Below are 15000 nucleotides of genomic sequence, written 5' to 3' on the forward strand. Positions count from 1 at the left end.
ATAATCTTCCTCCTCCAGTTTCCGACATAAAAAAAGAAATAGATAGATAGATAAATAGATAGACAGACAGATATACATACTGTTCTCCCTCCTCCAGTTTCCGACATGAAAAAGAGATAGATAGATAGATAGATATGCATAGTCTTCCTCTTCCAGTTTCCGACATAAAAAGAGATAGATAGATAGAGATAGATAGATAGACAGACAGACAGACAGATATGCATACTGTTCTCCCTCCTGCAGTTTCCGACATGAAAAAGAGATAGATAGATAGATAGGCATAGTCTTCCTCCTCCAGTTTCCGACATAAAAAGAGACAGATAGATAGACAGATAGATAGATATGCATGCTCTTCTCCCTCCTCCAGTTTCCGACATGAAAACGAAACACGATGTGTCTGTCCTGTGTTTTTGCTACATCGTAGTGGACGTTGCTTAATTCAATAACTGGTCTCGGGGTGTCCTCGACGCTAATAGATAGCAGACTGAATCGTGACGTGGTGTCAAAGAGACACACCCCACAGTAAGTTTCTGAGTCGTATGTGTGTGTGTGTGTGTGTGTGTGTGCGTGTGTGTGCGTGTGTGCGCGTAGTACTGTTCTCGTGTTACTTTATGTCACGTCAGGGTTTTTTCCGTGTAACAGGTCACATTCTACCCTGTCTATAGTATGCTTCGGTATAAAGTGACCTCTGGTCCAGATTATGCCCACGTATAATCTGGGCTTGGCTGGTATATGCCCCCCACCCGTATAAGCTGGCCCAGGGTATATTATACCCGGGGTATAGTTTGGCCTAGGCTAGTTTATATCCTCTGGGCCATTTTATAACCCCCCCCCCCCTCTTTTTTCTCTGAACTACATTGATATTTGAAAAGTGTGAATATTGCCAAGTGGCCCAGGCCAGTTTATATCCTCTGGGCCATTTATACCCCCCATTCTTTCTCTGAAATACATTGATATTTGAAAGGTGTGTATATGTTGCCAAGATTTACAACCTTCATATAATAATATTAATAATGGATACTTATATACCACACTATCCATAAATGTGCTCTAGGTGCTTTACAAAAACACTTTTGTTAACATAAAACATTACATCAATGTTACATACACACACACCAAAATGTGACACACACACACACACACACACACACACACACACACACACACACACACACACACACAAACTGCATACATACATTTTAACATACATGTGTATCTAACAGCTACCCTAACACATACGCACACATAGGCAGGCACAAACTTACATAAACACACGCACACACAATACACATTCATATACATGCATGTAGTTATGTACACATACATATGTATACACACATAGTCATATGTATACACACTTTAGAAGAAAAGCCAGGTGAAGTGCGATGGATTTTTTACACAGCATTTACCCTAAAGTGGGTTTTTATTCTTCTTCTTCTTCTTCTTCTGCGTTCGTGGGCTGCAACTCCCACGTTCACTCGTATGCACACGAGTGGGCTTTTACGTGTATGACTGTTTTGGCTTTCTTAATGTTTGGTTATAGTGCTAAGTATTTGAATGTCTTATTTTGGGCGTCGGATTATCATTTGATAAGCAGTCCGACATGCTACAGTATGAGTGAAAGGATAAATAAAACTGAAACGATTTTTAGGTAATGTACATATGTGAGGAAAGAAAAAGAAAGAAGGATATAAAGAAGACAGAAAGGAGAACTGGAAAGAAGAAGATGGCATTGAGGTTTCCACACACAAAAAAAAAAGTAAAAGAACTAGAAAAAAAAAAGACAAACAAGTCACAAATGCGTGCAAACACACACACACACACACACACACACACACACACACACACACACACACTCACTCACTCACACACACACACACACACACACACACACACACACACACACACACACACAAACTCCGGGAAATGGTGGTTCAACGGTTCTGATTTACAGACAATCTTGGACGAAATTAAAATACCCACTGGTCTGAAAGTACAGAAGACCGAATGCGATTATTCTCAATGTAAAAAAAAACAAACAAGTATCCCAACAGATAAATGAAAGAAATTGTTTGCAACAACGTGTGTGTGTGTGTGTGTGTGTGTGTGTGTGTGTGTGTGTGTGTTATGCGTCATTACTTCCTATTTGAATATATTGCACTCACCTTGACATTGTTGAATGGTTTATGTTGATTTTTTTTTCGGGGGAGGGGGGGGGGGAGCGGGGAGGGGAGGGCGTGGAGGGATGGAAGGGGAGGGGAGGAGTAAGGGAGGATTTTTTTTTTTTAATTTTAATTTTTTTTTAGCTTTTGTACATGTTTGCTAGCAAGTTTTTGAGTTATACACCGTATCACATTATTGTTCCTTTGTTATGACGATATTGCAGTAATTGTGAAGGTCCTTGGGCGTTGGAAGGCGCTACATAAATCTCCATTATTATCATCATTATTGAACAAAAAAACATTATACAGACTGGCTGGGTGAGCGAAGTGTACACATGGGGTATGGTATATTCTGGACAGGAGCGGTATAGCGTGGCCTTGGCTGGTTTATACCCGGGGGTATGAACATGCCAGAGGTGGCAGTTCGGCCTGTTACACCGGTATCAGTGGCGTAGATTGTAGAGTGGTGTTATATCGTGTTACTTTGTGCCACGACTGGCTTCTCTGTGCATTGGTGGGTGAGAAGGGTGTGGTGGCAAGGAACTGGATACAGGTGTATCTGTTCTTTCCCAGGCACAGAGAGAGAGGGGGTGGGAGAGAGAGAGAGAGAGAGAGAGAGAGAGAGAGAGCACGTGTCTTGCCACAATACCGATCCACACAGTTTTCGTTTGTTTGTTGCTGGGTTTTTTTGTTGTTTTGCGTTGTTGCGGTCTCTGCATGTGTGTCTCTTCATTGTGAAGGTTTTTCTTGTAAAAAGCCACGAACGGGGCAACGAAATATCAAACCACATGGTTCCTCTCACCACGGAGACAATGGCGAACAACTTAAAAAGATCACACACACACACACACACACACACATACACACACACACACTCCGGGAAATGGTGGTTCAACGGTTCTGATTTACAGACAATCTTGGACGAAATTAAAATACCCACTGGTCTGAATGTACAGAAGACCGAATGCGATTATTCTCAATGTAAAAAAATCAACAACATAAGTATCCCAACAGAAAAAAAATGAAAAAAAAATGTTTGTGTGTGTGTGTGTGTGAATGTGTGTGTGTGTTATGCGTCATTACTTCCTATTTGAATATACTGCACTCACCTTGAAATTGTTGAATGGTTTATGTTGATTTTTTTTTTTTTTTTTTTGGGGGGGGGGGGGATAGAAGGGGGGGGGAGGGGTAAGGGGAATTTTTTTATATTTAAAAAAAAAAAAAAAATTTAAGCTTTTGTACATGTTTGCTAGCAAGTTTTTGAGTTATACACCGTATCACATTATTGTTCCTTTGTTATGACGATATTGCAGTAATTGTAAAGCTCCTTGGGCGTTGGAAGGCGCTACATAAATCTCCATTATTATCATCATTATTGAACAAAAAAACAAACATTATACAGACTGGCTGGGTGAGCGAAGTGTACACATGGGGTATGGTATATTCCGGACAGGAGCGGTATAGCGTGGCCTTGGCTGGTTTATACCCGGGGGTATGAACATGCCAGAGGTGGCAGTTCGGCCTGTTACACCGGTATCGTGGCGTAGATTGTAGAGTGGTGTTATATCGTGTTACTTTGTGCCACGACTGGCTTCTCTGTGCATTGGTGGGTGAGAAGGGTGTGGGGGGAAGGAACTGGATACAGGTGTATCTGTTCTTTCCCAGGCAGAGAGAGAGAGGGGATGGAAGAGAGAGAGAGAGAGAGAGAGAGAGAGAGAGAGAGAGCACGTGTCTTGCCACAATACCGATCCACACGGTTTTCGTTTGTTTGTTGCTGTTGGGTTTTTTTTGGTTTTTTTGCGTTGTTGCGGTCTCTGCATGTGTGTCTCTTCATTGTGAAGGTTTTTCTAGTAAAAAGCCACGAACGGGGCAACGAAATATCAAACCACATGGTTCCTCTCACCACGGAGACAATGGCGAACAACTTAAAAAGATCACACACACACACACACACACACACACACACACACACTCCGGGAAATGGTGGTTCAACGGTTCTGATTTACAGACAATCTTGGACGAAATTAAAATACCCACTGGTCTGAAAGTACAGAAGACCGAATGCGATTATTCTCAATGTAAAAAAATCAACAACATAAGTATCCCAACAGAAAAATGAAAAAAAAATGTTTGCAACAACGTGTGTGTGTGTGTGTGAATGTGTGTGTGTGTTATGCGTCATTACTTCCTATTTGAATATACTGCACTCACCTTGAAATTGTTGAATGGTTTATGTTGATTTTTTTTTGGGGGGGGTGGGGGGGGTGGGGGGGGATAGAAGGGGAGGGGAGGGGTAAGGGGAATTTTTTTTTATTAAAAAAAAAAAATTTAAGCTTTTGTACATGTTTGCTAGCAAGTTTTTGAGTTATACACCGTATCACATTATTGTTCCTTTGTTATGACGATATTGCAGTAATTGTGAAGGTCCTTGGGCGTTGGAAGGCGCTACATAAATCTCCATTATTATCATCATTATTGAACAAAAAAACAAACATTATACAGACTGGCTGGGTGAGCGAAGTGTACACATGGGGTATGGTATACTCCGGACAGGAGCGGTATAGCGTGGCCTTGGCTGGTTTATACCCGGGGGTATGAACATGCCAGAGGTGGCAGTTCGGCCTGTTACACCGGTATCAGTGGCGTAGATTGTAGAGTGGTGTTATATCGTGTTACTTTGTGCCACGACTGGCTTCTCTGTGCATTGGTGGGTGAGAAGGGTGTGGGGGGCAAGAAACTGGATACAGGTGTATCTGTTCTTTCCCAGGCAGAGAGAGAGAGGGGATGGGAGAGAGAGAGAGAGAGAGAGAGAGAGAGAGCACGTGTCTTGCCACAATACCGATCCACACAGTTTTCGTTTGTTTGTTGCTGTTTTTTTGTTGTTGTTTTGCGTTGTTGCGGTCTCTGCATGTGTGTCTCTTCATTGTGAAGGTTTTTCTTGTAAAAAGCCACGAACGGGGCAACGAAATATCAAACCACATGGTTCCTCTCACCACGGAGACAATGGCGAACAACTTAAAAAGATCACACACACACACACACACACACACACACACACACATACACACCAAAAAACAAACAAACAAACAAAAAAACCTATCATTTCATTTAGAGAAATTACACCAGGTGCGGTGAAACAAAAGTAGATAATTACCCAACACACACACACGCGCGCGCGTGCGCGCACGCACGCACACGCACATACAGAGAGAGAGAGAAGAGAGACTGACAGACACAGAGAGAAAGAGAAAGAGAGAAAGAGACAGACAGACAGAGACAGAGAGATACAGAGACAGAGAGACAGAGTTCTCAAGAATTCAAAAGATGAACTGAACGTGGAATAAAAGTCTTTTGAGCTCTGGATTTCACTTCTTTTTTTTAAAATAATAAATAAATAAATAAAAGGTTTAGTCGCGTTGTTCTGATGACAGCAGCTCATCTGCTTTGCTGGAAGATGTGTCGCCAGTTGCTATCTGCCTGGCTTTCTGAACTACTTTGTGCGGTATGGTATGCCATGTACTGGTACTCCGTTCAATAAGAATGCTACAATTGATTTTTTTTCTTGCTTTAATAGGTCCCTCTAACCTTAAACTACACGATGAGGGTAGGGTTCAAAATTTCCACCCCCTTCCTTAACCCCGCGGAGGGGAGGTGGCCTTGTGACGTTGTCCCCGCGAACGGATTTCAGCAAAACAAAACGATGTTTCTTTGCAAAACTCAAATTGTTTTATAGGTTTTCATTGATGCAGAATCAAGTTTTGACATTTTCAAAGTCATTGGAAGTAGAAGTAAGCGAGTTTCCGTGTCCAAATATGTAGCACCATATCAGTTGTTTATATCAAAGTACAAAAAAGCCATATCGAAGTGTTTCTATCAAGAAGATTTTAATACTAGGAAAAGCACACATGCAAGTTATGATAGGAGAAGAACTTTTACATCGCTTGACATTAAAATTGCAGCATATATCAAACAGTCTGACTCCAACGTGGCCTATACCAAAAGGCCTATACATAGAAAGAATCATACATGTAAATGCAAACTTCCTGTAAATTACTGACAACTAAAACTGTGTATCCCACACACTACTAAAATTTGGGTGTGGACGTGTACGGGGGAATCTAAATGAGCGGCGTGGGAGTAATGCCACTGAAACGGTACAGATGATGGGGCAGCAAAAAAAAAATGGTATTAAAAATATTGCTGATCATTCGCTTCTTACAAAGTTCACCAAACAACTAAAACTATACCTGTTTCAGTGAAAACATACTGGTAAGCACTACATGGGTTTGGCAGGCCTGCAATTTGAATTTATACAACCAACCATATTCAAACGTACCTTTGCTCTAGTGTGGGGGGCAAATTGTTAAAAATGTTCTCCTGGTAAAGCTATAACAGCAAGCACTTGGTACTTGCCAGCCCACAACAAAGTCAACTTTCACACAGCTGATGTGAGGTAAATATGCCACACAGTTGTAGTTCGGAAAGCGAACACTTAACATTTCGCGTGCACTGCGATAGAGCAGAAAAGTCAGGTGGAAACAGTATCGGGGCATAGTAGTCTTGCTGATGCCCTGTACCAGTCGTAAGCATGTCGTTCCCCTTCTTCCATTTGTTCAGATGAAGGCCTGAACATGTTCAAGCATTCCCCAAATTAACACTTGCAGAGAGGGGTGCAAGGAAGGCGATTACTGGAGCAGCTGCATGCTGTCATTCTGCATCCTGCTTTGCATCCACACTTGATCAGCTCTATGACAGCAAGTGGAGCAGGGAAAGCTAGGCATCTCACAGGAACGTACACACCATTCTCGATCTTCCAGTCATTCTCTTCAAGAGGAGGAAGTGCAGGATGACTGGTGTAGTGAGACTTATCCCGCATGGCTGCATAGTTTGCTCGCAGGATATGAGGCAGGAAGGCAGAGCGAGTGGGAGGTAGCATCTCTCCTTCCATGTTTTTCGAAGCAAAGAGCTCCCATCTCAGTGATGGTATGGATGTGGGACCTGTGGAACTGTATACATGGCATTCAGAAGGTTCCAAACCCTTGAGCAGGGATGGCAGTTCCCCATCAACCAGTTCACTTGGGGCAGACCCTTCTCTAAGCTTCTTGAAGCAGTCGACGGCTGGGTCATCCTCTGGAAGCCTCAGACACGCATCAGCCCAGGTTTTCTTGCTAATGCCAACAAATTTTCCACCCCAGTCAGCACCTGAGAAGTTGTGGAAGCCTGGCATTGTGAGGTCCAACTGCTTGTACACGCTCCAACACGTCTATCGCCCCGAACTTGGCACCCCTTCCAGTCACGAATTTCAACCGTGTCTGAGTGTCAAGGCGACCAGAAGAGGCGAGATGTAGGAGGAGAACCAAAACGTCAGTGTCAGGTGACCAGACGTATACCTCACGCCGAGCATCTTCAGACACTGATGCTAGGACCTGATGAGGTATCAAAGTGTCCGCCTCTTCGTGCGAATGGACTTCTTCAAAATCCTGTCCTTTGACTTTGTTGTCGTACACGACGACCAGCTTGAATGCTGTGTTGCTGCAGCAGGCCTTGAGCAAACATGCATGTCAGGGTCCTTTTGGTTCTGGGTGAAGACAGCTCTTTGAGAGACATTTGCATGTCAGGGTCCTTTTGGTTCTGGGTTAAGACAGAAGCTCTTTGAGAGACATTTGCATGTCAGGGTCCTTTTGGTTCTGGGTGAAGACAGCTCTTTGAGAGACATTTGCATGTCAGGGTCCTTTTGGTTCTGGGTGAAGACAGAAGCTCTTTGAGAGACATTTGCATGTCAGGGTCCTTTTGGTTCTGGGTGAAGACAGCTCTTTGAGAGACATTTTCATGTCAGGGTCCTTTTGGTTCTGGGTGAAGACAGAAGCTCTTTGAGAGACATTGTGAGCTTCATTTCTGGGCGGATGTCAAACTCTGTGGAGGTGGCTGCTCTCTTCTGTCGTGTCCTGTTTTTCAAGGACTCATCGAGGTATCTGTCAAAGACTACACGACTCTCCTGGTATCCGAGCATCATGAACTCTATGCACTTGATGAAAGCATGCTCAGGATCAGACAGCTTCTTCATCGATGCAGTTTTCTTCATTCCCTGGAGCACAGCCATTGCATCAAGAATCAGAACTTGTGGAATGGAAGATGGTGTGTCAGGGGGAGCAGGTTCTCCTGATCCTGGCTGTGCCTGCTCAGTGCAGTGCATCAGACTCGCTTTGTCAGCAGGAAGATAGAGTGAACCGCCAACAGCACAAACTGACCGTGGTACCACTGCCATCTCGAACTCACCTACCGTGTCCTCTAATTTGGGCATCAAGTCAGGTCTGCTTCCAAGAATGATCAGGAACCTGCCGAGCAGCTGACGCTCTTCTCGCAGCCAGTCAACCTTCTGACCCACAGAAACTTTGGTTTTCTCCATGAAGTTGGAGAACGATTTCAGCTTGAGTTTTTTTCATGGAGTCCCAAACTGATGCGGATGCTGACTTTTCCAGCAATCCATCCTGGATGAACTCTTCAAAGCGTTCTTGACCTTTGTCCGCCAAATGTAGGATGTCATCCTTTGCGTTTTCTGGCACAAGAGCAGACGAAGTCAGGTTCTCCAGAGAGGAGTCTTCTCTGTGAATGGGTTGCCAGCGCAATGTTTCTCAACAGAGTGACGGAGTTTCAGCGCATTTTGTCACAGTCCTCTCTGCAATGCTCCCAGAGAGCTGGTAATGTTCACGCTGTTTTGGAGTTTGCCAGAATCGTGGGAAACCACTGAGATACTGCTTCACCATATGAGCGAGATGGTGAGCGGCAGTAACAAGTCGATGAAGAGCCGCATCATCTTGGCTAGTTCCCACTACACCACTATGGCGTTTCAAATCCTTGATCTCTTGCTCCAGTGCCTGGTCAGTGAACAGAACGGTGAATGGGACCTCTGATTTGGCCACAACAACATCTCCTGATTTCAGTGCTTTCCACGTGGATGGGTCATCATTTTCCAAAGCATTCATTTGGACAAGGTGCGCTGGCATCAGACGAGCATAGTTCATCAAATCATGGACAAAGAAATACTTGTTGTTTTCTAGTGCAGCCAAGTATCCTTCCCAGGCTCCAGAGCGGCATAGCGCTCGTCCCCTCGCGGGGTGTATCATCAGACATAGTGATGAACAAAATTAGGTATTTCTGATCAATCTCCCGTGCGGGGTGTATCATCAGACATAGTGATAACCAAAATTAGGTATTTCTGATCAATCTGAAAATCCCATAAAGCAACTCAGAAGCACATAAAACCTACAAATCAACATACTTTTTACGAAAAATGGGTCATTTTTAGCAAACATGGAGTGCACTCCCCCATGGCGAGGAGTGAGTTAGGGAACATAGCCGCAGAGGGGAGGGGGAGGAGTGGGAAAATTTGAACCCGTATTTCTGTGGATTGAGTGGTCCCAGACCAAGGCAACAAAGCAATAAAATAAATTTTAGCAAATCATATTGAACGGGATTACACACCATACTCCACAAACTTGTTTCTCATACAGCTCTTGTTTACTTATTTACTTGCCTCACTCCTACAACTTTTCTCTCACACCCATGACATGTCTAAACTCGCTTGATCCTCACTCCCAACATTCCATCAAAATTCCTTACCAGCACGTAAATGAAACTGAGCACAGACTCAACACATCGCTAGTAGCAATGGAGAATCTTGGAAATGACACACATATTTCTTAGCTTCTGCAAACGAAGAAATTCCAGAGTGGTATTTCTTACGAATGCAATCAATATTCATGTCGAAAACAAAACTATTGTCTATATTAGTCCCTGAATATCTATATTCGTTGACTCTCTCTACTGTGTCATATCTTTAAGAAGGTTAGCCACAACATTTCAAACGTTCAGATCCAGACAGTTCTCTTCATACCACAAACAGTACCTTTAATTTAATTTGACAAGTAAACAGCGTATGAGTTGGGAAAATCTTGAAAAGCCGAGTCGTCAGAATATTCAATGACAGGAATTTCCTCCGTGCCTCTGCAGTTATTCGTGCATTGTGTGAACAGAACAAGGGACAGCACCGTGCCTTGAGGTGCGCCAGTTGAGGTACAGTTTTCGAGATGAATGGACAGATTGAAAACAACACAACCAGGTCTTGAAAAGAGACAGACACAGGAAGGTCTCTCTCTCTCTTTCTCTCTCTCTCACACACACACACACACACACACACACACACACTACATGACATTACCTTCATGGTGACTTTGCGGTTGGCCGGACGTTCAAACGACTGGCTACAGTTGTCCTTGGGTGTTGGTTTTTTTCAGCTCGGACAAGTTGCCCTTTTCGATTCTTCTTTACGGGTTGCGAAAACTGACAATTAAATCAGTTTCAGTCTAAAGCTTCCCAGCTGTTTTAGTAGAATGAAAGTGACAGCAACCTTATACAAACGTTGTTCCTTCTCTTCTTTCTATCTTTTTTACTTATTTTTTTCTTTGACTAAACTTCGTGGTGTTTCAAAGTCTTCAATGGACGACTTCAGTCGGCGTTGTCGGTCGGTCTTTCAAAGTGGGACTTGCATGCAACTGAACAGCTCTTCTTCTGTCAATCAAAGCGCCGAGCATGCGCCACAAGCCCAGGAAATAGACACCACCCGTTCTCTGGGCTCTCTGTCGTCAGTCTGTCAGACAGGCGCGTGCGGGTGTGATTGAAATAGACACCAGGGGGGGGAAGGCGGCTTTGGTCAGGGCTCGTGCGCGATGATACTGAGCGCTGGCCACGATCGGCGTGAGTCAAAACTCTCTACCTGTGTGTGTGTGTGTGTGTGTGTGCGTGCGTGCGTGCGCGTGTGTGTGGCTGCGTTCGTGAGATCTGCTGCCCACTCCCAGCGCTTGTGTTCTCGAACGCACGCGCTACTGCTGCTGATGATTGACACATACATCTTTCGGCCAATCGGAAAACACTATGACACCACCACCACCACCACAACCACTACCACCACTACCACCACCACCACCACTCCACCTACACGCCAACCCCCCCACCCCCACCCCCCTCTCCTCCCCTCCTCTCGCTTCCTGCCCTCCGACAACAAATAATACTCCCTCAAAAGCACCATGATGAGCCAGTCTTGTTTCTTTCTATTTTTCTTTCTTTTCTTTTTTTAATCATATTTTTAGCAGAAATGACCAAACAGGCTTGGAAGAGGGAGGAGGAGGTGGGGGGGGGACTGGGGGGGGGGGGGGAGGGAGGAATATCCAGTACTGACAGATTCTTCATGAAAGAATCGTCGTCTTCATTCTGTTTGTTCTGGGTTTCGGGTTGTTTGTGTGGGTGGGTTGCCATATTTTTTTGCGCTTTTGTTTTTTGTTGTTGGTTTGTTTTTTCTTTCTTTCTTTCTTTCTTTCTTTCTATCTATCTTTCTTTCTATTTTCTTTTTCATGAACTCGCACGTAAAAGTATCCGATCACGACTGAGAAGAATCAGTACGAGTGAATTAATGCTGAAATGATGATGACAAATCCTGTTGTCTCACACTCGTGTAGTTGTCTTGTCGATCAATGGAGTCTCTGGCCGCGACGGCTGAAGCACGTGCGATAGGTCTTTGTCTTTGTCTTGGTCTTTGTCTCTCTCTTTGTCTCTCTCTTGTCTGTCTGTCTGTCTCTCTTTGTCTCTCTTTGTCTTTGTGAAGCGTTGAAGACAAGGCGGGGGAACTGGCTGCAACAATGCCTGTTGAAACTGTGAGAATCCTCGGCCGTGTGGGTCAGTTACAATAGAAAGAAAAGGAGAAAGGAAGGAAGGAAGGAAGAAAGAAAAAAAAGGGCTTCGAAAGGAAGAACAGAGAGACACACAAGAATGAAGGAATAAAAGAAAGAAAATGAACAGAACGACGTCCCAACAGTCTGACAGGAAGAAAAATGATACACGGAGAAACAAGAGATAAAATGAAAGAAAGATAAAATGAATGAATGAATGAGAAGGTGGAAAGAAACTGTTTCTACGTGTTAAGCATTTCCGGTGTTTGTTTCTATGTCAAAATTAAGAAAGAAAGAATGAATGAATGAATGAGAAGGAGGAAAGAAACTGTTTCTACGTGTAAAGCACCTCCAGTGTTTGTTTCTATGTCAGAATTAAGAAAGAAAGAAAGATAAAATGAATGAATGAATGTGAAGGAGGAAAAAAACTGTTTCTACGTGTTAAGCACCTCCAGTGTTTGTTTCTATGTCAGAATTAAGAAAGAAAGAAGGAAAGAAAAAATGAATGAATGAATGAGAAGGTGGAAAGAAACTGTTTCTACGTGTTAAGCATTACCGGTGTTTGTTTCTATCTCAGAATTAAGAAAGAATGAATGAATGAGTGAATGAATAAATGAAAAAATGAATGAATGAATGAATGAGAAGGAGGAAAGAAAGTGTGTCTACTTGTTAAGCACTTTCAGTGTTTGTTTCTATGTCAAAATTAAGAAAGAAAGAAAGAAAGAAAAAATGAATGAATGAATGTGAAGGAGGAAAGAAACTTTCTACGTGTAAAGCACCTCCAGTGTCTGTTTCTATGTCAGAATTAAGAAAGAAAGAAAGAAAAAAAAAATGAATGAATGAATGTGAAGGAGGAAAAAAGCTGTTTCTACGTGTTAAGCACCTCCAGTGTTTGTTTCTATGTCAGAATTAAGAAAGAAAGAAAGAAAGAAAAAATGAATGAATGAATGTGAAGGAGGAAAAAAGCTGTTTCTACGTGTTAAGCACCTCCAGTGTCTGTTTCTATGTCAGAATTAAGAAAGAAAGAAAGAAAGAAAAAATGAATGAATGAATGTGAAGGAGGAAAAAAACTGTTTCTACGTGTTAAGCACCTCCAGTGTTTGTTTCTATGTCAGAATTAAGAAAGAAAGAAAGAAAAAAATGAATGAATGAATGTGAAGGAGGAAAGAAACTGTTTCTACGTGTTAAGCACCTCCAGTGTTTGTTTCCATGTCAGAATTAATAAAGAAAGAAAGAAAGAAAGAAAAAATGAATGAATGAATGTGAAGGAGGAAAGAAACTGTTTCTACGTGTAAAGCACCTCCAGTGTTTGTTTCTATGTCAGAATTAAGAAAGAAAGAAAGAAAGAAAGAAAAAATGAATGAATGAATGTGAAGGAGGAAAAAAACTATTTCTACGTGTTAAGCACCTCCAGTGTTTCTTTCTATGTCAGAATTAAGAAAGAAAGAAAAAATGAATGAATGAATGAATGTGAAGGAGGAAAAAAAACAGTTTCTACGTGTTAAGCACCTCCAGTGATTGTTTCTATGTCAGAATTAAGAAAGAAAGAAAGACAGAGACGGAGGAAGAACCTATAACTGTTCCTATGTGCTAAAGATCTCCAGTATTTGTTTCCATATCAGGGCTGAGAAAGAAAGAAAGAAAGAAAGAAACACACACACACACACACACACACACACACACACATAGAGGCGCGCGCGCGCACACCCACACATACACACACACACACCCACACACACACACACACCCACACACATAGAGGCGCACACACAGACACATACACACACACACACACACACACAGACACACACACAAACACAAACACACACACACACGAACACACACACACACACACACACACACACACACACACACACACACACACACACACACACACACACACACACACACACACACACACACACACACACACACACACACACACACACACGATCAGCTACAGGTACACCAGTGTTGTGGGTCTGAGAGACAGTGGAGGTGTGTCGCTGTGTGGAACAGACAAAAAGGAGGGAGTGTGTGTGTGTGTGTGTGTGTGTGTGTGTGTGTGTGTGTGTGTGTGTGTGTGTGTGTGCGTTCGTGTGTGTGTGTGTGTGTGTGTGTGTGTGTGTTCGTGTGTGTGTTTGTGTGTGTATGCGTTCGTGTGTGTGTGTGTGTGTGTGTGTGTGTGTGTGTGTGTGTGTGTGTGTGTGTTTGTGTGTGTGTGCGTTTGTGTGTGTCTGTGTGTGTGTGCGTGTGTATCGTGAGTGTGAGTGTGTGTGTGTCTGTGTGTGTGCGAGTGTGTCTGTGTGAGAGTTGGTGGGCGTGTGTATTTTTATTATTATTTTGTATCATTTTTGTTTGTTCTTGGTTGTTTGTTTTTTTGTTGTTTTTTTTTTAATTTTTAATCCAATGATCGTTCTACGGTACTGCTTTGCAGATGCTTATGACGTTGGTCATTTCATACAGGCAGATGTTCATGTCAGAACAGAATATATAAAACAAAAAAAATGTTTATACAAAGTGCATTCGTTTAACGTAGCAGCGCTATCTATTTCACATCACAAGGTCAAGAAATGATGAAAAGGTACATAACGTCATTCAGCTCACACACACACACACACACACACGCACGCACGCACGCGCGCAAACACACACACACACACACACACATACATCTGTGGTAAGCAGTTCAGCTTGCATCACTGTTTGTTTCACTGTCAGCAGTTACGTACCTTCTTGCCCAAGTATTTCTGAGAGAATAACTATTCTGCAGATAATTTTTGGAAAGTTAATTCTGACGAGGTTCTTTTTGTCAAACTTTCACAGACATTAGTTCATAGCCCTATTTCTACATTCCTTTAATGTACTTCAGAATTGCGTTAATGGTTTCTAATAATTGTTATCATTATTGAATTATCACTGTTAAATGCAATAGCATGTTAGTTGTGCATTTTTGGTAGTTTTCTACATTTTCTGTTTTCCTCTTCCCTCTCCCTTTCCCACAGAGAACAGTTTCCATCCAGCTAAACCCGGAATGTTCTGAAAAATGATGACCATTAATACGTTAAGGATGGTTATTACTCTCACAGAGAACAGTTCCCATCCAGCTAAACCCG

At 42.8% G+C, this 15000-nt stretch overlaps 1 protein-coding gene across 1 annotated transcript in view; it reads right to left on the reverse strand.

Moving 5' to 3' along the window:
* Nucleotides 1-10861, reverse strand: part of LOC143276578 (HCS2 neuropeptides-like) — a 107116-nt gene extending 96255 nt beyond the window's left edge. The window contains exon 1 of the mRNA XM_076581171.1: nucleotides 10381-10861. Within this exon, the coding sequence (XP_076437286.1) occupies nucleotides 10381-10386 (6 nt within the window). The 5' untranslated portion in view covers nucleotides 10387-10861. The remainder of the gene's footprint in view (nucleotides 1-10380) is intronic.
* Nucleotides 10862-15000: the final 4139 nt, after the last annotated feature.

Source organism: Babylonia areolata, chromosome 32 (genome assembly GCF_041734735.1).
Source record: "Babylonia areolata isolate BAREFJ2019XMU chromosome 32, ASM4173473v1, whole genome shotgun sequence".
Classification (NCBI taxonomy): domain Eukaryota; kingdom Metazoa; phylum Mollusca; class Gastropoda; order Neogastropoda; family Buccinidae; genus Babylonia; species Babylonia areolata.